General features: G+C 34.8%; 2 protein-coding genes across 4 annotated transcripts in view; one reads left to right on the top strand and one right to left on the bottom strand.

Annotated features, from left to right (window-relative positions):
• Positions 1-3,079: 3,079 nt before the first annotated feature.
• On the bottom strand, positions 3,080-9,781 carry LOC132033859 (uncharacterized). The gene is made up of 3 exons (XM_059423985.1): positions 9,350-9,781; positions 6,257-6,337; positions 3,080-3,526 (listed from the first exon to the last, which is right to left on the bottom strand). Exons 1-3 carry the CDS (start codon positions 9,506-9,508, stop codon positions 3,131-3,133), a joined length of 636 nt encoding a protein of 211 aa, XP_059279968.1. The 5' UTR covers positions 9,509-9,781; the 3' UTR covers positions 3,080-3,130.
• Positions 9,782-24,094: 14,313 nt separating this feature from the next.
• Positions 24,095-26,520, top strand: part of LOC132033856 (UDP-rhamnose/UDP-galactose transporter 6-like) — a 30,163-nt gene continuing 27,737 nt past the window's right edge. For 2 of the 3 annotated variants that reach the window (XM_059423982.1, XM_059423984.1), the window contains exons 1-2: positions 24,095-24,174; positions 25,361-25,600. In XM_059423982.1, the coding sequence (XP_059279965.1) occupies positions 25,471-25,600 (130 nt within the window). In that variant the 5' untranslated portion in view covers positions 24,095-24,174; positions 25,361-25,470. Of the gene's footprint in view, positions 24,175-25,360; positions 25,601-25,697; positions 25,814-26,520 lie in introns of those variants that run through there. The other variant, XM_059423983.1, reaches the window with a different exon arrangement.

Here is a 26,520-nt window from a genome sequence, read left to right as displayed (position 1 = left end):
GATTATTAGTATTACAAAAAGATCATTTAAAATAAACTTCTAGGTCTAAATCGTTTGTGTTCTTTTTTATTTTTTCTGTTTTACCTTTTGATAAGTGAGGAAGAAATTTGGGTAACAACCACCGTTAGCCTTCATGTATCACTCGTTCAATTTAATCTTTAACAAGTGTTTGGTTGATGAGAGACAAGAAGGGGGTCGTACATATAACAAACGAGAAGACCATGAATTGATTGAACAGAGAATTTCAATACATTTCTTAAAACTTCTATTATACATAGAGTAAGGATAAACGAGGAGGGGACTACAAAGTGGGAAGTAAATTCCTTAAAAGTTCAAATAACCAACCAACCGAACTATTAGAATTTAGCTCGAAAATTGTAATTGTATGTTCCGCCATTGACGATCTACTAATGCTTAATTTACTAAATCGGGTAAACGAACTTGTAAACTAAAATATTTAAGTTTCAAGTTGATAGGGGGCTAACATTCAAATGTGCAAGAGGTGTTAACAGAGTTTGACAATTATAATTTCATTACATATCATAGTAGCTGATGTTGCCAACATTGTTAGACGTCGGAAAATTCTAACATATTATATTGCCTACTGTGTTGTTTGGCCAAAGAAATTTTTCTATACTAAAGCTCTAAAGTCGATACATCATAGAAGCATATAGTATACAACTTGTGTACAGTTTCCTGATTGGAGAAAATGTATTGCACTCGGTGTTCACACCGAACAAATGAATGCAACACAACATATACGAGTAAATATTTTCCTCACAGGGACTTGCTCTTCGAAAGGGCGGAGGGAGGCAGGGGAGAAAACTTGGAGACTAAGGGTGTGTTCGGTATGGAGGAAAATGTTTTCCTGTTCCTAAAAAATAAGTGAATTTCCACTTATTTTCTCCTATTCGTTTGGATAGTGAAAAATAAGTGAATTTCTTACTTATTTTTTCATGTTCGTTTGGTTGATAGAAAACGTTTTCCGAAAAATCTTTCATCCAAGCCTCACCAACTCCAACCCAACTCCATACCCCCACCCACACCCCACTCCCACCCACCCACCCCTGCCCTCTCCAAAAAAAAATTTCTTTTGATTTTTTTGTTTTGTTTTTTGCACCCCAACCCCCAACCCTCACCAACTCCAACCCAACCCCACCCCCACACCCCCTACGCCCCCACCCCCCTCAATTTTTTATTTTTTTATTTTTTGCACCCCCACCCCCAACCACTCCCATAAACCATACACTACCTCCTCCCCTCCACCGGCCCACCCCCCCCCCAAAACATTTTTTTTGAAGTTTTTAATTTTTTTTCTAAATTTTCTACACGACTACATCCCCCATCACCCCCCTCCCCCCTTGCGTGGAACCCAAACCACACCAACACCCCCCCCCCCCTCTCCCAACCCCAACATTTTTTTTGAAGTTTTTTATTGTCTTTTGCGGGTTTCTACACCCCCAGACACCCCCCAACCCCCCAAAAAAATCTTTTCACCACCCACCCCCACGCCCACTCCCCAATACCCTATCACCCCCTCCAAAAGTTTTAATTTTTAACCACGCAAACATTCAATTTTTATTTGTCAACTTTTTTTCAATTTTTTTTTTGAGGCAGGAGGGGGGTGGGGTGCAAAAAAACAAAACAAATGTCAAAAAAAAAAAATTCAAAAAAATATTTTGCGGGGGGCGAGGGTGTAGGGGGCAGTGGGGGTGGTAGGGTGGGGGTTGGGTTGGGGTGCAAAAAATCTCAACTTTTTTTTTCAAAAATTTTAATTTTTTTTGCCGCCGGAGGGGGGGGGGGGTGGGGTGCAAAAAACCAAAACGTCAAAACTTTTTTTCAAAAAAAATATTTTGGGGGGGGGGGGGGGGGGGCGGGGTAGGATGCGGGGTGGGGGGGGGGGGTTGGGGTGCAAAACAAAAAAAAAATGTCAACTTTTTTTTCAAAAGTTTTTTTTTTTCGGGGGGCGTAGGGGTGCGGGGTGGCATGGGGTGGGCGTAGGATTGGGGTGGCATGGGGGTAGGGTGCAGGGTGTCGTGGGGTTTGGGGGTGCAAAAAACCAAAAAAAATGTCAAAATTTTTTTTTCAAAAATATTAATTTTTTTTTTTTTGCCGGGGGGGTGGTTAGGGCGCATTAGTGGGGGAAGGGTAGGGTGCGGCGTGAGGTGGGGGTCCAAAAAAAAATTCAAAACTTTTTTTTTCAAAAAAATATTTTTTTTTGGGGGGGGGCGGGGGGTGGGGGGCTGGTGTGCAAGATGCAAAAAATCAAACATAATGTCAAAACTTTTTTTTTCAAAAACAAATTATTTTTGGGCGGGGGTGGGGAGGGATGGGGTGGTACGTGGGGGTGGGGTGGGTGGAGGATTGGGAGTGGTTGGGGTTTGATGGTTTGTGGAATGAACTTGTGAACTTTTTTTCCCTACTTTTATTAGGGAAGTCATTTTCCCCAATTTTGAGGAAAATGTTTTCCAAAAGAAAATATTTTCTAAAATTTTTGACCAAACGAACATGAGAAAATTGAAAAACATTTTCTTCATACCGAACACCCCCTAAATGAACCTCCAAGCGTGGAAAAGAGCGTAAGGGTCTGAGCTGATAAACTGGTTCAGAAGCTCAAAGTTTTCTGGTAATGCTCAATTTTTACTTTCGTACTAAGGGAGTTCATTTCTATTCACATTCTGACGACTTGATCAGTCGGAAAAAAGGGTCTAGGCAAAGATGACATACTATGCCAGTATGTCAATTTGACAAAATCCATATGCAGTCGAAGGTCAGGACAAATGAGCGCAATCATATATATATATATATATTTTATACCTACTAAAGAAACACTCCACAAATATCAGAAGACCGAAAAGAACTAACTAGTTCAACAGAAACAACAGTGTATTTGGCAATGTGCCCATCACATTGCATTTTACCTAAGAGCACATGTGCATGTCTACATAGTGACGATTTACGAGCCAACCCGAACGCACCTTTCAATCTCTGAATCAAACAGCCAATTCAACAATGCATTTGCTCCTTGACAGCGGCTGCAACACACGATAATCAATCAACCTGAACTTGCTGCTTGAATACCATGGCATGACAAGAAGCAGCTGCTGAAACATTCTATTTACAGACTACTTCAGTAAGTAAAATCATGACCTGGGCTATCAGAATGCATATCCATAGATGCATCAGCAGAATTACAGCTATTGGACTCCCTATTTTGGTGGTGGAGGTTCGTTTCGTTGTTTCTTGCCCCATTTGAAGGCTGAACGTTGTTTAAAAAGTAACCTCCTTGAGCAGCTTGATAATTCTGCAGGCTTTGCCTAACAGGGCTTGAAAGAGCATTTGAGAAAACATAATTCTTCGATTGCGGATCATGATCCGATCGTACGCCATGTACTGGAGCTGCTACACCAACTGAGCCTGAAGAGACTGGGAAGCCTGAATTTGCAAAATGTATTGGTTGAGAATGCTGGTTCTGCGGTGGTCTAGGCGACATTGAATGGTCCTCTCCACTATAGTCCAGTTCCGACTGATAAGATCATTAAATGCACTTTCAGAAAAGATCAGTAAATGCACTTCCAGACAAACAAAACACAGATCAAATATAAAAAGAGAAGTGGAGGATGTCTCAGATTATTATGACCAATCATTTACTGAAGATACCAACCAGAAATGGATGAAAATAGGAAACCAAAGGAAAAATGTTTTGCAGCCTCCACATAATTTTCAATCCAGTATCCGCACAATATGAAATCAGCTTCTCAGGCACAGAATACAGGAAAACTATCATCAACTGGGGTACTATTTTTCCATTATAACAAGGATCCAGAGATGCATGATCTCACGAATTACATGCAAAAAGATCATAGTAATATTATAGAAATACCATTTTTTTCAGTACCTGATAAATTTTGTTCTACATTTAAATAAGACATGCACATGCACTCTTCAAGTAAAAGTAGGCAAATAGAGAGAATTAGAAAGAAGTGTCTCAAAGTGCACGAGAAGCACGGAACACCATCACAATAAAGCTGAGAAGCCGTTTGTTCCTCTTAGAAACCAAATGATCAAAATGAACACATATTGCAGAAGAAATTAAATGAAAAGCTAAAAAAGACACTTTCAAATCTATAATCAGCAATCATCTTACCTCATAAAGCATTTCTTTGAAGTCAGTTAGTTCAATAGACTGTAACATGAAAACCACACACAGAACACATTCAAGATCATTCACAATTTTACAAAGTTCTTGATAACCCAAGTATACAAATAATTTCTTTTTATAAATAACACAAGTATACAAATAATTTCGTCTTATAAATAATACAAGTATATAAATCATAACTGAAGAAAATCAGATTTTAGGCATAAGAAGCTTAAATTATTGCTGTCGCAAATCTTCTTCAGGTCCAATTCATGCCATATCAAACACGACATGATTGTCCAGAAATCAGGAGGCTTTATCTACTACAAACTTATCAGTAGCATTGACACCATATATCCGTTCCTTGAGAAATATCAAGAAAGCTAGGATCACGTCATCCAGAAAGGACGGTATCATCCATTAATGTAAAACAATACAAACTTTTCACGTAACCACAGCGAAAGTGAAATATTCTTCATCAAGCCATCCACAGGTCATTAACCAATTTGGAGAACTGGCCTTTACGCAAACTCTATGGAGAAAGTCCGTATAAAAATAAAATAAAGTGCAAATATGCTCAGCCTGTCAAAAGGCAGGTCTGGAGTCGGTCAAACCATCTGAAGTCCTAATCCTAGATCTTAAATCTCATGTCTCCCTGAATTTCTCCAACCGGGATAGATACTACAACCTTAAACCATATTGGAAGAAGTGAGGCTGCTCTGAATAAATGTTAAGCATGAGTTTCTTCTTTTTCTTTTTCTTCTTTGTGGTGGTTGTGGTGGTGGGTGGGTGGGGGGGTGGCGGGGGAGGATGTCAAATTTGCAAGGCCTTAATTAGTTTTTGCACTAAGGTGGTGCCAAAATGAGCAGAAGAGCAGCAATTAGATAAACAAATCTACAGAGAAAGACAACTTCTAAACAAGCAAAGTAAATAAAATTATCTTGAGTCTCCTTCCATGGACTCCCCGTTGGCTCCACGTCCCTCTATCGAATCATCTCACTCCTTTCCTCCTACTCAGATTATTCTCTTCTTTTTCTACTGGGAGAGGGGGGAGGGGGCTTTGATGTATTGCATAACACCTGATGCGTGGATTGGGCCCGCACGATACAGGTACAAATGCCTAGTATTTAAGTGACGAATAGTAGAAGGGCGGGCCCATTTACCTCCAAACTGTGTCCTCGGGATTTCTCAATTATCAAGAAAAGTGTAATTTCCTTGATATAGGAAAGCACCATAATAGAAGAGGTCTTCTCAATTGAGAATGCACACTAGTACCAAACATAGTGTTGATTATCATTTTGTGGGATTTCATGACTAGGAATGTTGAATAAGATTCAGGAAAACTACATTCCTCATCAGAAAAGATCTAAAAGAGAAGAGCACAATGGGACGCTAAGCATATTATACATGCCCTACTAGCTGGTCGATAAAGGTCACAGAATTGTGCATAAAAGGGTAAGTTGGGAGGAGCTTTCCATGTGAATTGACGAATTTAGTGTTTTTACTGGAGGAATAGAAATCACTGAGATAAGGTGGGAGCACAAAACTGATGCATTTCAAGCATACGATCTCTGAAAAAGGAGGAGATAGCTTAGCAGCAACACCACAGTGAGCAATAGTTAATTAGGGTGCTTACTGATGGTGGGCAGTGAGTCACCAGATCGGTAGAAACAACACAGTGAGCAATAGTGAATTAGGGTGCTTACTGATGGTGGGCAGTGAGTCACCAGATCGGTAGAAACACCACAGTGAGCAATAGTGAATTAGGGTGCTTACTGATGTTGGGCAGTGAGTCACCAGATCTGCAGATTCTATGAACTGCGCGGTCTGTGCACCAAATGAAAGTTCAGATCATTTCTATCTCTTCTCTAAGTCATCAAGAATTTTTCTCTTATTCCCTTTGGGGCACGGCCCTTACAGAACCCTGTGTGAACATGGGATGCTTCGAGCACCCGGCAGCCTTTCTTATCCTAATAATCAGTCGCTTCATGGATCATAATGCTCCTAAACAAAGAACAAATCTTACGAGCTATTGTCTTAGCAGATAAAGAACTCCATAGCATAGACATGAACTGTAAATCAAAGAGATCAACTTAAAAGTTAAGCCAAACGTACCTGCAGGTAGTTCATCATGTCAGCAGTTGTTACTCTGGATCCTCCCTCTTGTTGCCTCAAGATCCATTGATACATTTTCTCCTATAAAGACATGTCGTATAAAGTCAAAAATAAATCTCTCAATTCGTTGGAAACTAAACCCCCACAACCTAACTAGATCATTCACTTTAAAACATAACAAAGCAAAAATGTCTAACAGCAAAAACATCGAAAAACCTTAATAAGCACAAGGCATATAAAAGTTTAGAAACAAGATGTATTTGCATGTTCCTAGCTAGATTAAAGGCACAACTACATAGTTCAGTTTGGGAAATGATTATCAGTTATCACCAAGTCCAATCGAAAATCCAAAATAAAACAGAGCTATTAATACTTTGAATCCTCATTTTCTTGATGCATACATTTGAGAACAGAGAAGACCAGAAAATGACAAAGGAAAACCTAGTACCATTTAGAGTAAGGAACAAAACAATGAATTACTTTTCCATGATCTATTATTACAGACCAAGTACATTGTTATGTGACACAAAGCTTTTGCCTACAACAACATATATCATTCTTCCACCACTGCAATTCAATTTTGTTTATCTGCTCTCTTAGTAGGCCAACTAGGGGGCAAAGATATTATATTCAACCCAAACAAATTTTCAAACTGAATTTGTTATGATTATATTTCTTTGGTTACAATCAAGTTCAGTCTCTTAAACGAACAAAAGCACAGTGCAGAGGATGGGATTGAAGAAAAATGTACTGGCTAGCACAGAGATTAGCGTTCAGGAGCTACAAGCATCGTTATTTGGAGCTTTCCCCTTTCTTCTTTCTTCTCCTAACCCTCTTTACTCTGTACCATATTTCTTTCCACACTACCCTTTCCAGGGAGCTAAAGCTTCCTTAAGCATTTTGGGGTCTTTTGGTTGGAAGTATTAAGAAAATAATCTCAAAATAAAATTTTGCACTAATATGACCGTGTTTGATTTGAGTGATTAGAACTAATGCAGTGTTTACTTGATCGCATAAGAAAAAAATAATGCCCGCACATTTGGTTGACGGTACTAAAAAAATACTTGCACTAAATTGGGCTGGAATTACATCCTCCCTCCATTCCATTTATGCGAGGTAGTTTGACTCGACACGGAATTTAAGAAAGAAAGGGAGACTTTTGAACTTTGATCAACGTACCATAACATTTGTAAGGCTATAAAAGACTTTTGAAACACGTCACAACATTTGTGTGGCTATAACAGCTTCTCATAAAGAGTAAAATGACAGTTTGAAGTTAAGTCATTTTCAAATATAAAAATGTGTCATTCTATTAAAACATACTAATAATGAAATTGTCACACAAACTGGATCAGACAGAGTTATTTATGCGAGATAATGTGAAATAAGAAAACACGTAACAAATTGAAGATTAAAATTAAAGACAAAATGCCCTTAAAGTAGGTAATCTCTACATACTAATTCATACATTATTATCCACTGCATAACAATCTCTACAACAATCCCTTCATTACTATTTCACCGCATAAACAACCCACATAACTAGCACGTGACCCAAACGACCCCTCAAGGATTTTCCAACTTTCTTCTATCATTTCCCATCACCCATTACTTAGTGCCTTCAACAAAACAGCCATTCTACCGTTGTCTTTTACCTTTCTTCTTTTCCGAAGTATCTTCTACTCTCTGCCCTTGGAAGATCTTCCAGTTTCTTCCTTTTAGAGCCCTCTCTCTTCCCGAGAATATCCCAGCTAAGGGTATCCCATGAATGTTTTTCCCTACCATACTCCTCCTCCAACCTCTCTAAGCCTCGGCTTCTTTCGGCACAACACATACCTCTATATCACCATCTACGGCTTATCAACTGTCTATCTAAAAGCTATTAATGACAATGAATACTCTCTTATGTCATGCTACCGACGAGAAAAATGACGTATAACCTTAGCATTTAGGACTTTCCCACTTCCATGCTCCTCCCCCACGTTCTTTAAAGCCTCTGCTTGTTTCTGCACAAACATACCTCTTTATGTATGTCAATCACCCACTGCTTCTTTCCTTCAAAATGTGACTAAAGGGCATTAGCTATCATCAAGAAATGAGGCTATTGGTGCAAGATTTTTACATGATAGTTGTCTATCGAGCTTATCCAGTCGACCATTCTGATACAACAATTGCAGACATCAATAAAATTCCTATAGACAACAGCGGGACGCACCGAAAACAACTAAAAAAAGAACTTAGCTCCATGATTCATACCATACACAAGCTCTCCAAGTCTTCGCAATCGTTCAACACATTTAGATCTGAATCATCCAGATACAAACCATTTCACTTCTTTTAAACACCAGAATGAAAAGAAACTGAGTCCCACTTAGGCTATTATTCCACTTGTTAATGGCATATTCAATCAACATTACTAAACTTAAATTGAAATGTACATTTCTCAACAAGTGAGGTGCCCTCGGATCTATAGTACATGGTTAAGGATGAAATGCGCGATATGCAATGGGACATATGTCCGCACTAAAACCTCAAGTCTCAAAAACACACATAAACGACAATTCCATAATATCAGCTTTTATCAAACAAGTATTTCTAAGTTTTCCTTTTGCTTAATTAATCAAATGTAAAGTAAAGGGCTACAAAAACAAACAATTAACAGAATTTAAACAAAAAAAATTCTCCACACTAAAACCTCAAGTCTCAAAAATACACAGAAAAGAAACAACAATTCCATAATATCAGCATTTATCAAACAAGTCTTCGTTACTTTTTCTTTTGCTTAATTAATCAAATGTAAACGTAAAGAGTTACAAAAACAAACAACTACTAACATATATTTAAGAATAATCAATCAATTAATCAAACAAAAATAAATAAATATAAGAAAAAAAAATCGATATATACATGTATATATAATTCTCCACACTAAAACCTCAAGTGTCAAAAATACACAGAAACATCAATCAATTCCATAACACGAATCCTTGTTAGTTCTACCTTTGCTTAACTAATCAAATATAAACATAAAGCGCTACAAAACAAACAATCAACACATATGTAAAATCAAAAAAAAAGTAAATAAATATATACCAAGCCGTGGCGTTCACCAGCCTGGAATGAAAGTTTCTGTTGATTCAATGCTTGACTATAAAGCTGTGATAGCGAATTCGCTGCGCTACAAAACGTCGAATACATGGTTCGATCCACCTCATCTAGACTCGATGCTAACGACTTCCGTTTCTTCCCCATCTAAACCCTAACAAACCGACACCGTTTCAACCTCACTCTACGTTTCCTTTTTTTTTTCTCTTCTATAACTTAACCGCTCTCGTTTCGGTCCGTTCTGATGATCGGACGGCGAGAATCGGACGGTGAGAATCGGACGGCGGAGATAGGTTAATGGAGGTGGAGGCGTGAAGGGTTGAAATTGAAAGAAACTGTAAATGGAAGCTAATGTTAATGTATAGCTTTTTTTCTTATAACAGCTTGTAAAATGTTATATGTTTGTTTGTTTGTTTGTTCCATTCTTCCACTTGTGAAAGAGAGAGGGTGCATGCTAAGTTATCTTGTTCTAGCACCTACTTTTGAAATATCCACGTGGAGGGTTATATGTATTTTCGTGCCAATTGGGCTGTCGGTGAGATGGACTTACTGCTGTTACTAAAAGCCCAATAATCAAGATACGGGATTGATTCTCTTTGGATAACGTGGTAAACATTTAGGCCGTATTTACGAAATATGGTTATAATTTTAAAATATTACGAAACATAATTATTGTATTTACGAAATATAACTATCAGCACTGATATAATGTGTGTTGATACAACTTTTTCGTAGATTTCAACTGATACAACATGCGCTGACACAACTAACCCGTTTGATACATCTGAGCGGGTATAGCTCTTCCGCCGGATACAATAATTGTTAATACGTTTCGTAATTACGCTCTGAACTATAGCTATTTATGAAATTTTCTCTTTTTATTTAAGTTGATTTGAAAGAGAAATAAATTTTCTACGTAATGAATACGTGAAACAGAGAATATTTAAGGGATGGTATTGAATGCAAAGTATATAGGCTAATTTATTGTTAGGAAGATTCTTGAAGTTTATGAAGTGTTAAACATCCTACTACCGGTATGCTTGATTTTAGATTTCGAAGTCGTACGAAATAAAGTCCAAATTTTCAGAAATTATGAGAATTTTCAACTTTCCACCTCACGGACTCATTTCATTGGGAAATCATCAAGTAGATGCCTAAAGTTTTTTATCCTTGGGCTTAATTGAATAACTGATAAACATCAAATGTTAAAAAGTAATTTCAAGTGTTAAATTGATTTTATAAATAAATAGCTATGTATTTCGATAGAAGTGCTGAAAATAATAATAAGTAATTGAAATGTATGATAAAAAACTAATCAGCTAATCTGTTTAAATGACATAAATGCTCTTAACGCTATTTGCAAAAGTTTTAACAAAAAGATGATTGAATCACCAAAATATAATTGATGTGACAGTGATGTGGAGGATTATTCACATATTATTAGGGTTTGTCCAAAGTCTAAATCAATTTAAATATGGCAAAATTTCTTCTCACAAAATGAGCTTGATGTTATGATTGCTAAACCAATGCTTTAATAGATTGATGATATTATCAATTTTGGCTGACAATCGTTGTGGCAGGTCACGCTTATATTTTCAATAATGTGCATGCATGGAAAGAGCGTAAAAGAAATTTGATTGAAAAATAACTATCTACCTGCTGAAATTATATACAATCATATTACACCTTTTGCTCAAGAAATTATTAATGTATTTCCTAGTCCAAGTACTACAGCTAAACATGTTAAACTAATAGCGCGATCCCTTCCTTGTACAGGAAAGATAAAATTGAACACTAATGATAGTGTTAATATGTAATCTTGTGATGTTGATTTTGGAGGACTCTTTAGAGATGCTCGAGTAGTGGGTGGGATACTCGAGGTAAAATGAAACCTACTTGGCCAAGGAAGCAAGGGCCATGTGTCACAAACCAAATGGATTATGAAGTTGTAGAAGTGGAACATATTGCTTACTGGTTCTCAAGCTTATCATGAAAAAGGACATACAACATCCTCCACTTAGACATATTATTGAAGATTGTATATATTTGTTGTGGGCTGACAAGGCCACGATTAGACATGTCTGGAGGGAGGCAAACCAGTGTGCTGATTTTCTAGCAAATGAAAGTCATAATCAAGAAGAGGCTTTGATACTCCGAAGTCATGCATTTAAAGACATAGAGTTTGTTCTCCTAGCGATAAACCGGGTTGTTTATGAACGTTTTTAATATTTAAATTAAGTTTGTCTTTCCATTGTACCAAAATAAAAATAAAGGGAAGCAATATTTTTCTTAACTGTTAAAGCAAATCTGGAAAACCTTGCTTGTCCATACATGACAATGTATTGAAGAATAAACACAAAATTTTGTTATTCAGCATAGAATTTATTTCGTTTACACTCATTTTTTTCTTTGATGTATTTATCAAAATAATACAGTATGAAAAATGTATTTCTAATCTCTTAAATTAATTACTCACTCGTTATTGTATTACCAAACAACAAATTCCTCAAGTAAAAAATTAGGCAAACAAAAACGAAATATAGGCATTGTATGACTACTCGAATCAGTAAATGGCATAAAGCAGTCCAACATCTTCTTGTTGGCACTCAATAGCTCATATTACCTATGAGAATCAACATCCTATCTCCACTCTTTTTTTTTTTTTTTTTTCTCATCTGATGTCCGGCATCCGTATTTGGGGTCCGATTAAATTTGGATTTCTGCTGGGTAGTTCCACATTTGGGGGCAAAGTACTCCCTAACAATGGTGACTCCATACCCAAGGGGCTCGAACTCGAAACCTCTTAGTTAAGGATGGAGTAGTACCAATCACTACACCACAACCTCTCGGGGGTCGTTTGATACACGGTATTAACTGGGATATCCCAGCACTAGCTGCAGGATTAATTTTGTATCATATTTTTTAGATGGTATAAATGTATACCTTGTACCAAATAAAGTAGGGAAAAGACATGTTTTAACCCCTGAACTTGGCACGAAAACTCACTTTAGCAACTAAACTTAACTTCTATTTATTTACCCCCTTTAACAACTTACGTTTCAATTGTTTTCCACCCCAAATGCTGACGTGGCAAAAAAAAATTAAAAAAATAATAAAGAGAGTGAAAAACAAAAAAGTAGCCCGCTCATATATATATATATATATATATATATATATATATAAATAAAATAAACATTATACAATTAAAAAAATAAAATAAAAATAAAACCATCACCATCTTCTTCACAATCCCCCTCCCACTCCACAACTCCACCCAACATCTTCTTCCCACTCCCGGCCCTCCCCCACCACAGCCCCCGCCCCCCCAGCTGTTTTCTTCCCACTCCAGCCCCGCCCCCGCCACAGCCCCAGTGTTGCTTTTTCTCTTTTTTAAACCCCCCCCCCGGTCCTCTTCCCATCACCACCCACCACCACCACGAAATTTTTTTCTTTAGTGAAGGGGTCAGGTGCAATTTCTTTAGTGAAGTTGTTATTCCAAGCTTACTTAGAAGTACATAAAAGATAATAATAATTCATTGAATGGAAATTATAAAAATTTCATGAACTGCTCTGACTCTTAGAATTAAGCACATCATTAGCTAATTCCAACAGAAGAGGAATATTAGCCGCCATGTTGTGCTTCTCCTTCCGATTATGTTTTAGTTATCTTTTAGCTTGTGAGTAGAATATGTTTCACCATTTTTTGGTTTTTGATTTTGATTTTCTTTCAAAAAATAAAGTTACGGAAGAAATGGGTTTGCTAATAATGGTGGTGGAAGAAATGGTTTGCTAGAAATAGTGATGGTTGTGGATGTGGGTATTTTGATTTTCTTTCAAAATAAAGCTATGGTAGAAATGGGTTTATTAATAATGGTGGTGGAAGAAATGGGTTTGCTAGAATAATGGTGGTTGTGGATGGGTTAAAGATGGTGGTGGTGATTTTTTTTCTTTAAGGAATTTGATGAAATTGGTGGTGAGATGATGGTGATGATTTTTTTTTTTAAAGACGGAGTTCGTCCCGATTTTTGCGGCGGCGGCGTCGGCCCCGGCGGCGGAGAGGCGGCCGGCGGCATGGTGGCTGATAAAAGTTGGGTGAGGATGAGGAGAAAGAAGAAAGAGAAAGAAAAAAATAATAAAAGAAAAACAAAAAATGATGTGTTGGTAATTTTGACATGGTAATGATGTATGACGTGGCAATGATGTGGCATTGACGTGACAAAGCGTTATTGATGGCTGTGTAATACACCTCCCATTGTGAGAGTGGTATTTTTTTAGGGTGGAAAACAATTGAAACGTAAGTTGTTAAGGGGGTAAATAAATAGAAGTTAAGTTTAGTTGCTAAAGTGAGTTTTCGTGCCAAGTTCAGGGGTTAAAACATGTCTTTTCTCAATAAAGTATGAAGTGCATTCCAAACTTAAAGATGGAATATTCCATCTTATCCCACCTTAATACTCCATCATCCAATATCCATCGTATGACATCGTCTTCTTTCTCTATTTATTTAAAAATGTGTCTCCCACCTCTCATATCTTTTGTTGTTGGAAGACCACATACAAATCACACAAAACCAGTCCTTCCAACTAGGTAAAAAACGATTGAAAATTAGTCTGAATTTTTCGATCCTGTGCAATTTTGATTGAGTAATGTTGGGTTTTGTCGAAAATATCTAAAGGGGCGTGGATGCCAATTTTTGAGGTGTTTTGAGATGATTTGAGGCAAGTTAGAGATTATTTTTTAGATTGAAAATCGAGGTTGAAAAAAACTTCATCTTCGTATATCTATATATATATATATATATATATATATATTCTATGCATATTCTTGTATATCATTTATCTCAATATATATCCATGAAAATACGCGTTTGGTATTACTTTGATGCACATAATACACACACGTGATATGCAAGGGGATATGATGTTTTTCAAGCTGGTTTCCAATTTTGGGTTTTCAATTTTAAAACTTTACTGATCTCTTTTTTATGTTATATATATATATATATATATTTAAAGTGCTGTCATGTAAATATAAAATTATGTTTCCGTAATTAAGTTATTTTAATCCGTCTTCCACTTTCAAATTTTACACGAAATTTGATGTGTAATGTATTGCTATAATTTGTTGGAGTGAACAATAAAAGTTTTGGGTACTAAATACTAATCAACTAATGCCTCGAGCCTAACGTCCCGCCTTTTAAAGCATTGCGCCCACTGCTCATACCTAGAGTCTAGAGGTTTCTATGATATGATTGACTCGATTTTGTGTAAAAGGAAATTAAATTAATTAGTGATTTCTAAATATTTTTAAAAAATTATTATTAATTTAGTAGTATAATTTTATTGGTTTAAGTTGATTTCGTTTTCTTGGGTTTATTTATTTTTGTGTTTATTACATAACTAGAAATATCAAGAAATAAGAATAAATTAGCATCGGAATAGTTTAGTAGGCCTCAGTACTTGTCCATTTTGTCATCCTAGTGTTTGTATTCACTATTTGCCAACTGAACCCTTATATCCTTTGAAATACAATTGGGGGCATCAGTGAGATGGACTTACTGGTGTTACTAAAAGCCCAATAATCAAGATACGGGATTCTCTTTGGATAACGTGACAAACATTTAGACCGTATTTACGAAATATAATTATAATTTTAAAATATTACTAAACATAATTATCGTATTTACGAAATACATTCTCATTGATTAGTTGATTGTCTTCCGATACAACGGATTTCAACCGATAAATCGCCGACACAACTAACCCGTTTGATTACTCTTTGATACAATAATTGTTAATACGTTTCGTAATTACAACTATTTATGAAATTTTCTCTTTTTATTTAAGTTGATTTGAAAGAGAAACAAATTTTCTACGTAATGAATACGTGAAATAGAGAATATTTAAGGGATGGTATTGAATGGAAAGTATATAGACTAATTTATTGTTAGGAAGATTCTTGAAGTTTATGAAGTGTTAAACATCCTACTACTGGTATGCTTGATTTTAGATTTCGAAGTCGTACGAAATAAAGTCCAAATTTTCAGAAATTATGAGAATTTTCAACTTTCACTAGCCTCATGGACTCATGGTGGCTGGGGAAATCATCAAGTAGATGCCTAAAGTTTTTTATCCTTGGGCTTAATTGAATAACTGATAAACATCAAATGTTAAAGAGTAATTTCAAGTGTTAAACTGATTTTATAAACAAATAACTCTGTGTTTGGATAGAAATGTTGAAAATAATAGTGATCAACAAATCTGTTTAAATGACAGAAATGCTCTTAACGCTATTTACAAAAGTTTTAACAAAAAGATGATTGAATCACCAAAATATAATCGATGTGATAGTGATGTGGAGGATTATTCACATATTATTAGGGTTTGTCCAAAGTCTAAATCAATGACTGCTAAACCAATGCTTTAATAGATTGATGATATTATCAATTTTGGCTGACAATCGTTGTGGCAGGTCACATCTATATTTTCAATAATGTGCATGCATGGAAAGGGTGTAAAAGAAATTTGATTGAAAATAACTATCTACCTGCTAAAACTATATACAATCATATTACACCTTTTGCTCGAGAAATTATTAATGTATTTCCTAGTCCAAGGACTACATCTAAACATTTTAAACTAATAGCGCGATCCCTTTCTTGTACAGGAAAGATAAAATTGAACACTGATGAAAGTGTCAATCTGTAATCTTGTGATGTTGATTTTGGATGACTCTTTAGAGATGCTCAAGGGAAGTGACTGCTGGGATACTCGAGTAAAATGAAACCTACTTCAAGCGTCAAGCAAGGGCCACGTGTCACAAACCAAATGGATTATGAAGTTGTAGAAGTGGAAACATATTGCTTACCGGTTCTCAAGCTTATCATGAAAAATTTAAGGACGTACAACATCCTCCACTTAGACATATTATTGAAGATTGTAGATATTTGTTGCGGGCTGACAAGGTCAATATTAGACATGTCTGGAGGGAGGCAAACCAGCGTGCTGATTTTCTAGCAAATGAAAGTCATAATCAAGAAGAGGCTTTGATACTCCGAAGTCATGCATTTAAAGACATGGAGTTTGTTCTCCTAGTGGATATAAACCGTGTTGTTTATGAACGTTTTTAATATTTAAATTAAGTTTGTCTTTCCATTGTACCAAAAGAAAAATAAAGGGAAGCACTATTTTTCTTAACTGTTAAAGCAAATCTTGAAAACTCTGCTTGTCCATAATTAAGTTATTTTAATCCGTCTTCCACTTTCAAATTTTACACTCCGTCTTCCACTTTCAAATTTTACACGAAATTTGATGTGTAATTTATTTCTATAATTTGTTGGAGTGAAAAATAAAAGTTTTGGGTACTAATCAACTAATTCCTCGAGCCTAACACCCTGCCTTTTAAAGCATTGTGCCCACTGCTCATACCTGGAGTCTTAGAGGTTTCTATGATATGATTGACTCGATTTTGTGTAAAAGGAAATTAAATTAATTAGTGATTTCTAAATATTTTTAAAAAATTATTATTAATTTAGTCTAATTTTGTTGGTTTAAGCTGTTTTCGTTTTCTTGGGTTTATTTATTTTTGTGTTTATTACATAACTAGAATTATCGAGAAATAAGAATAAATTAGCATCGGAATAGTTTAGTAGGCCTCAGTACTTGTCCATTTTGTCATCCTAGTGTTTGTATTTTTGCCCTCGATTTCTAGCAGCCGCCATCTTACTCCCTCACGGCCTGAAACACCATTGCAGCAGCCATGAAAAGCAGCCTTTCTTCGTCGTCCTTTTCGCAGTTTTGATAGTTCTTGAAGCAATTTTCCATTGAGATCATGATGATCCTCCCTCTGTTTCATAATAAGTTATTTTTTTTAGCTCAAACACACTTTAAGAAATTGCTCACTTTTAAAAAATTAGGAGTGTTTTTATTAACTTACTTAATCAAATTATCAAATTATGATAACATAAATAAATGCCTAAAAAAAGAAAAAATATTTAATGAAAATTAATTATTTAAATAAGCACAATTTTAAAAGAAAGTATTCTTAAAATCTTAAAGCACCATTTATTTAAAAAAAAAATTACAAAACCTAAAAAATAACTTATTATTTATGTCACGCCATTTCATGGATAACTCTAATGCAAATTTGTTACAACCAAATTAAATGAGACCCATCATGAATCTTAACCAATTTGAAGAAAACCTACGGATCGAAGACCAAAAATACATCGTCGCAAAAACTCATTTGTTCTATGGGAACCCATTTCAACCAATCTCCTGAGTATAAGTATATAGTCTGTGTGACCACCGAAAATGCCATGTTGTTTCTTTACCACTTTCTTTTAATTTTAGTCTAAATATGTGTGTATAAACAATAGGCTGTGATTATTTATTTACTAGGGAATTCGAGTTACATAAAAGGAGTTTTATGTATTTTCCAAAATCTGTTCAATAAGATTGTAATTAGCAACGATATGTCGATATGTTTAAAGGAAAGAATGGAAGGAGAAGAAAAAATTGGAGGGGAAGAAGCAGGCAAATGGGGGACGACGGTGAAATGGAGGTGGAAGAAGGCTCTTTTAGCCCTTTTTTATTTTCTTTTTCTAACTTTATATTTGGTCTTTACTTTTTATTCTTATTTTTATTTTTAATCAAAATTATTGTGCTCACTCTCTTTATGCGCATGTATTATTAGGGGTGGGTGTTCGGTTCATCGGTTCAGTTTTATCAAATTTCGGTTTGGTTATTTTGATTTCGATTTTTTGAAGGTGGACACTGAACATGGAGCTAAACTGGTTCGGTTCGGTTCTTTCGATTTTGGTTTATTGAAGTTCGATTCGGTTAGGTTTCGATTTTTTCAATTCGATTTTTTTGATATAATGTTAGAAGCGATTCCATTTATACTAATTCATATTCTCAAAAGCAATTAAATATAAAACTGATAAATTGAAATCAAAATCAAACAAACAGGATACTAGGGGTGCGTATCGGCTGGTTTGGTTCGGGTTTGAAAGTTATCGGTTAAACTTATCGATTATCGGTTTGTAGACATATTAAACCGTTAAAGAATCATTAGGATATCGATTCTTGGGTTATTGGTTAATCGGTTTTGATCGTTATCGGTTATATTGGTTTAACCGTAAGATATCACACGGAATTTTTTTTCTCCAAAGCAATCAAAAACGAAAAGAGACAAAATCATCTCAAAAGAAAGTGTACGTTAATTAGCTATAAAAATGTACCATTCAAAGAAATCGTAGCTTTGCTCCATCAAATCGATAAAGCCTACTGGTAAGCAAGTGTTAACAACGCGGGGATGGATTTTGATCAATTGGAGCCGTACCAAAAAGATTACTTCTATTCCTTTTCTAGAGTGTTTATGACTAGAACTTCGAGACTAAATCTTAGTCCTTAGACCATTGCAAGCAAAGCACCTACATGCAACTTCAATTGTAATTATACAATATCCAAGTTCTCTTTTAGGTAACATAAATCATCCACAAAGTTAAATGCAAAATAGAATAGCGCAAAACACTTTTTAGACTACCGGTAAGCTTGTTCCAATTTGATATCTAGGCCACTTCAAATTTGTACCTATTGAATACTTTTTTGACAATCATCCAAAAGTATAGAATGTGTGTGCTACACTCGTGGATTCCGAATTAAAAGCATTTGGCTCAAAATATTATTAAAAAATTAATTAAGAAGAAAAAGAAAAACTATTTAGAATATATTGAATTAATTAAAAAATATAATTTAACAATAACAAAAAATAAAAAACATATTCTTGAAGAAAGCCCCTACCCACCCACGTTCAACCTTCTTCAACCTTCAACCTACATTCCCCGCCGTCCCATTAGCCACCCCTACGTTCAATCTTCTTCTCCTCCCATTAGCCACCACCCACTCCACCTTCTTTCCCTCCACCTGTCATTAGCTTTAGATTCACCTGAAATATTAACAAATCCATATGAACGTCGCCGGAAAAATTGAAATATTGCCGAAAATTTTCTAGAAATTCATATCTGATTTCTTCTCTTGAAGAACTTCTGTTCTTTTGTTTTGATCCTTTCAACTTTGATGATCTATTATTATTAGATTACATAGATATATTAACATATTCGGACAGAACCAACGTGGGCATAAAAATGGAGTTTCATCGGAAATATTTTTGACACCCAAATTCAAAGTTTCTTATTCAATTTTAGTGGGAGACATCAACGGCATTAGACTGAGTTAAAAAGTGTGATTGGTGTGTTTTACAGCAACTAAATGGCAGCCATTGGTGGTGGATGATGGCTTGAAAAAATGGAGAAGATGAGCCAAAAAAAAAAGCCATTGGTGGTGAATGATGGCTGGTGGCTGGGTGAAAAAATGGAGAAGATGAGCCAAAAAAAAAAAGCCATTGGTGGTGAATGATGGCTGGTGGCTGGGTGAAAAAATGGAGAAGATGAGCCAAAAAAAAAAGCCATTGGTGGTGGATGATGGCTGGGCGAAAAAATGGAGAAGATGAGCCAAAAAAAAAAAAGCCCATTGGTGGTGGATGATGGCTGGGTGAAAAAATGGAGAAGATGAGCCAAAAAAAAAAAGCCACTGGTGGTGGATGACGGCTGGGTGAAAAAATGGAGAAGCTGAGCCAAAAAAAATATTTATTAAAAATAATAATCTTCACGCGCCTATTTTTGTGTATATTACACACACATTGCCACATCAGCAAAAAGTATTTAATAGGTACAAATTTGAAGTGGCTTAGGTATCAAATTGGAACAAGATTAGGTTTAGGTAGCCATGAGAAAAATGTGGTAAAGTTTGGGGGACTATCTATGATTTTGCCAAGTTAAATCGAAAAGCATATCTAGCTATAATAGGCATAGTAATTATATATGGAAGGGTTATATGGAACGCTGGACAGTGGACTCCACAAATTATATACAAATTATATATGAAAGGTTATATATGGAAGGGTATAATTGTAATTAAATAAATGGTTATCGGGTTATCGGTTCACCCGTTAACAAAAGTGGTGAACTGACCGATACTCCGATAACTAGAGAACCCCTACCCACCCAACCATTAATCCGGATTCTAATAATCGGTTCGGGTTATTGGTTTAAATTTTTGACTTATAGGATACACAAAATATAACCATTATAGGATTACTATGTGTTATATACATATAGTAAGAATAACTAAAAAAATACATAAAGGACATACATTAATCCTAAAGACACATCCTAATCACCTTCCTTTGTTAAGGATATTTGATTGTGAAAAATTAATTAAAAAAGAGATTGTTACAATTGAGTTTTTTTGGGCTTAAATTTAATGGGCCTGGACTATTTTAATTTTTTTAGGTAATGCATTAAATTTCGGTGGGCATTCGATTTTATTCGATTTTATCAAAAAAATATTTCGGTTTCGATTTTTTGAAGGTGGACACCGAAAACCGAACCAAACTAGTTCGGTTTGGTTCGGTTCTTTCGGTTTTAGTTTCTTGAAGTTCGGTTTGATTTTTTGATTTTCGGTATTTACGTCCAGCCCTATGTATTATACGCATTTTGTCCAACTCAACCCTTAGGAGCCGTTTGGGCATGGTTTGAAACTATGAGATGAAATCATGATTTGAAATCATCTTTGGACATGCAATTTAGATTACTTAAGTTATATTTTTTCTTACAGACATAAAAATCCCACAAGTTGTGAAAACTATTAAAATATTCTCAATTATTATACAATCTGACCAAATGAGCAAGTCATAGTTCATAACAAAATTAATATATTTCCTTTCTAAAAATGAAACATCAATTGATTTTAGTTAAAAGAAAATTTAATATGAATAGTAATGTAACTACTCTTTAATATAATCCTCACACATGATAGACATAAATAGAGGTTAGTAAATGGTTGGTGTGAGTAATTTTTAAAAAATATCTACCAATTTATGGGTCTTTTTTACAAAATTTAAACTTAACTTATAAGTTTTTTTTTTTACAAAATTTAAACTTATGGATCAAGTTTTATATTTAAAAAATTTGAAACTATAGTTTGAAATTCCAAATTATGCCTGTTTAGATGATTTTAAATTTTAAATTATGAGATGAAGTGTATATCCAAATGCTAATTTCATCTAATGATTTCAAATCGCATGTGCAAACGGCTACTTAATTTGCCACATTTGCTCAGTCAACAACGGTCAAAAGGGTTTAAAATATTTAATTTATGGTCAAATAGAAGTGTCCGGATGAAACTTGCAAATATCGGGATGATAAAAATGATTAAGTATAGAAGCCTACTAAGCTATCCCACCTAAATTAAAACTATTCATATACGTCAGTCATCATGAAACATGTACAGACTAATTAATTTAGCTTTTGACTTTCTAGTGTCACAGGGTGTATAGTAAATACTTATAGTTTTAATTTAGTCCGACATTTAAAAAAAGTGAAAGCTTTTAAAACCTTGTGGTTCAAAATAAGTTTTGAATATTTATGTGGCTTATAAATCATTTCATAAAGTGAATTTGTTTATAAATTAGGAAAAAGATCATTTATTTTGATACGGTTTAAAAAGAAATAGGTTCACATAAATTGAAATAGAGGTAGTACCTATAAGATTTAACGAAAAAATTAGTATTTAATAAAATTGGACGAGTAACGTGGAAAAATTCAATCACTTACTATACTTGATTGAGGTGAGCACGCGATATAAAAAGTGAAATAAAAAGAATTCTGAGCTATCTTGGTTGATGGTAAAGAAGTTGTTCTTCCAATTAAGTTAAGATAAAAACTAGAAAAAGGAAACTAAATCCCAATTTATATATCATCAATTCTGCTCTCTACTCGCCGCTCAATTTTATTCCAATACAAAAAGTTTATCGAGATTTCTTCAAAGATGCAAGTACAAATATTCTTAACTTACGCCAAGAGCGAATATAATAATGTATAGCAATGATAGATTTGATGAATTTAAAACAAACCTAAAATGTATTTGAATTTCTTAAAAATATCACACACATGTATCTGTGATATATTCCAATACTTAAATATCGTTTGTTTAACTGAAGACGGTCAGGTGCAGGGTGATCAGCGTACGGGCTCGAATTCCGACAACTTTCTACTTCTGGTAAGTCCATCTTTGCACTTGTGGGACTACTCTATTTCAGTTCCATAAAGACTTTGTATTATTTTGGCAATGGGTATGGCATCATAACGACATTTTTACTTATGTCTAGTTTATGTTTAATGTACTTTGATCGTCAGGGGTTACTTTATTTCTCTCATATTGTTATTAGGTTAATGAATTGAGTTACGTGAATATGATTTAGGGTATTTATTATGTTATAATGCTCGGTGCAAGTTGATAGGTGTTGTGTGCCGGCCACATCGTAATCTATTCTGGGGCTTGACAAACTTAGTATGTGTATGTGATTGTGATTTAGTTTGGATTTTCTCTAGCTAATATCAAACTCAAAATTATTTAAAGGACTATTTTATTTTAATCAAAATTACCCAAATTTACAGTTGAATCTCTAACCTGAATAATTTATTTATTTATTAGTAGTAAAAAATAAAAAAAAATATTTTGTAAGTCATATAACCAACACTACTTATGTGAGAATACTTTATTACTTGACAAGTGGACACTTGCTTGTTTTAAGCATAAACAAAAAAGGCAATATTAATTTTTTCCTTTTTTTCCTTAATTAAAATGCTTAGCTAGAAAAGAAAAAGAAAACTTAAAATATCTTCAAAATTGACAATTAGAGAATAGTAACAATATATATTGATCATTTTATATTATTTTATGTTATTATTATATAATATGTAATAATCCAATTTCTGTTATATTAATGGAGGAATGAACTTCTCTAAATAATTAGTGTTAAAATTCCAAAACTTTGTCTTAAGTGCTATTGGTCTTCCTCCTTTTTGCTAAAAGAAAACTGAATAGAGTTATAATTAAGGACACATGATCATGAACCAGCTGCACTTATGTATAAACATATAAATAGATTTGACTGTACAATGATTTTTAATGGGGAAAAGGTGATATAATCTCGTTATGCGATCAAAAATACCCTGACATTAGTATAGTTGTTAAAAATACCTCCTAATTTTAACAGAGGTACATCGTGGCCGGGCGAAGGAAATTTTTGGGTTCAAACTATACACGTGCTATTTTCTAATTGGATGATATTTTTGATTAATTATATTTAATTATTATTTCTTAATATACCTTTTTCATTTCAGATTCTTATTCTTTTTTCCTTCTCTCTTTCTTGCTTCTCTTCTTCCCAGGTCAAGCTCCCCTATTTTCCCCCTCCTTTTAAAATTCTTTATAAAGAGATTTGTTGATTGACTTGATATTAAAAGGAATGAAGAAAGAATGGAGTACGTTAAGGTCGAATTTTGGGTGGTTGGAAAATGTTCTCCGACACCATTTTTTCCAGCTACTGTAGAACAGATTTTTTCAGCTCATAAAAGGAACAAGTCCAACTAAAAAAGAACCAATAGATCTGAAGTATCCAACAACAATCATTAAAACCCAAGTGAAATGTCTAGCAAACTACATCAACATTTCCAATCAATTACCAAAGCTTCACTGTGTAGCAACTGCCGATAAAATTCAAGCCCAAAATTTCAATTTCAAGAATCACCAATCTCTTCTTTTTCTCTTTTGTTGCCTTTTACGATGGTTTGTTGGTTATGATTTATGAAAGAGGAAGAAATGGGTTGTTTCAGTATAGCAATTCTTGATTCTTTTTTACTGCAAAGAAGGACACACAAGATTGTTCCTTTACTCGTTACTTGTCAACTGGTACGTTGTCAATTATCCTAATCGTCTATTTTTGTTTCATGTTAACAACAATTGGAGTACGTTTGTTATTGGAAATAATCTTCTTGGTCGGTTGATTCCATTAGTATAATTTGTTTGATTTGTTACAATTTTGATTGATTGATTGTGATCTGAATGCGGGGGTGCTTTTATTTAGATCTAAAAATGGAATGGTGTAGTTGGTTTAATTTGAGGGTAATTCTCTTGTTGTCTGCACTGTGATCTAGTGAACTACTAGTGAAAAGTGTTGGATTTTCACTATGGTATGGTGTTAGGAGAATCGTAGGAATCTGAGTGTGATTCGTACAATTCAAGGCCAAAACAGGAGCTTAACAGAGAAAGCTCGAGCTACTTAGCTATGGTGTGTGGTTGAGAGAAAAAGATGAGATAGAAACTGTAAAGTGTATATTTCAATAGATGATCTTTGTAGAAATGATTACAATGTATATATGCACTACAATTCAATCAAGATGCATAACTGTTGCCACTAATTGACAGCTAACCTTCCTAACTAACTTTCTAATCAACTGATGATGTGGCCTTTTCCTAACTAACTAACTAACTTTGTGAATGAAAGGTTAATCAACTAACTGTGTGACTTAAGTGCTAACTTTTTATATCATATGGATGAAGATTTTGAGTTAAAATAGCAAGTTTGGAATTTTACTACTAGTGGTAGTCCCGTTTTAATGGTTGCTTTAGCTTTTTTTTTCATGCTTATTAAGAAAACAATAAGCATAAGGTATAGTTTACTAAGTTACTCCTGTATAATATGGTATGGTAGACTGATTTTTTCTTCTTAAATGTTGTGCATGCTTCTTTAATGTTAAGGGTGTAGTTGGAAATAATTTTCAACTTCCGTTTTTAATTCCTGAAGTGACAATTATCTTGGGACAATTTTTTGAGGTAAAACGACATTTAAAATGGGACGGAGTGAGTAGTTGATACTGCTTTTGGACTGCTAAAAAGTGAATCTTGATTTGTGGAAAGTAGTCTTTGTGTTGGGGTTTTATTGAATACTTGCTCTTTTAAAAATTAAAATTAGACTGTCCAGCACTAAATTGGTATCAAGAACTTCTCTTCCTACCTGCATATTTTGGCCAGAGTTTGAAATTCTTATGTTTGCCTGATTTATTCTGATTTTTAATGTCATTTCTATGTATTTTAGGTGGAAAAGCCAAAAAAAGTCCAAGTTTTGATGTGGGAGCGTAAACGCCCCTTTATGCTGCTCGGGGGATAAAAACTTGTTCCTCATAGTATAGAAATAAAAAAAGGGAGATGGCTCCTGCAAGCAAGGCTGAAAAGAAGGCTGCAGTTGATGCAGCTGCGTGGATGTTCAATGTGGTTACTTCAGTTGGAATTATTATTGTCAACAAGGCCTTAATGGCCAACTACGGCTTTAGCTTTGGTAAGTTTCTCTATGGAATTCTGTTACTTTGTCGGGTAGCATTCTCATCGTGTTAAAGTTAAATACACATCTATCTTGTGTTTTCGTTTTTTGACAGAAGAATCTGATACGACGGAATATATCATGTATAAACAACTCTGACCTTCAGAGATTTATGGCAGATGCCATTTGGAATGCACAGCTATCTGTCCTTATCATCAGCAGTTTTTAGTTGTTGACACCTAGACTTTCACTTTTATGATTACTCATAGTTATTTATTTATTTTCTTGTTGCAACTGTATAATCATGAGAATCAGCGCATTAACCCGAATGAAACAATAGCATTTCCGGGAAAACAATGGATTCTACAAGCCTTAGTATTAAGAGGGAAGCAAACGCGAAAATATAATTATTTGGATGTTGGTAATATCGTGATTCCTTGATCAGCAAAAATGAACGGTTAGGGGAAGGAAACTATAGAACTCAGAATTTGCGCAAAGTGGCAACCACATCTTTTTTCTTTTGAAGGGTCAAGATTAAAAAAGACAAGTAGAGGTGTGTATTATCTCATTAAAAAGATCTCTCCTCTTCATCAGTCTGTACTCTTCTATTTTTTGTTCATTTTTGGTGCAAACAAAGATGTTCTTTTTGCTTTTGTTTTTTCACCCATAAAAAAAATTGTTCTTTTGCACCCACAAGGATGTAGAAACGGGACAGACTGATTGAGCCTGATGGCCTCTGAAGAATCTATCCAAGCTTCATCCAGATTTTTGAATTGCTTCTTTACAACAAATTGTCCCCCACGCACCCCCCCCCCCCCTCCCCAAACCACCTCAGACACACACAAAAAAAATAAAATATAATAATAATAAAGAGGAAGGTACAGACTGCCAAGAGGGGAAAAGGCTAGATTAAGTTGAGTTTATATATGAGAGAGAAG

Source organism: Lycium ferocissimum, chromosome 10 (genome assembly GCF_029784015.1).
Source record: "Lycium ferocissimum isolate CSIRO_LF1 chromosome 10, AGI_CSIRO_Lferr_CH_V1, whole genome shotgun sequence".
Classification (NCBI taxonomy): domain Eukaryota; kingdom Viridiplantae; phylum Streptophyta; class Magnoliopsida; order Solanales; family Solanaceae; genus Lycium; species Lycium ferocissimum.
This window is presented reverse-complemented; position numbering and strand designations above follow the sequence as displayed.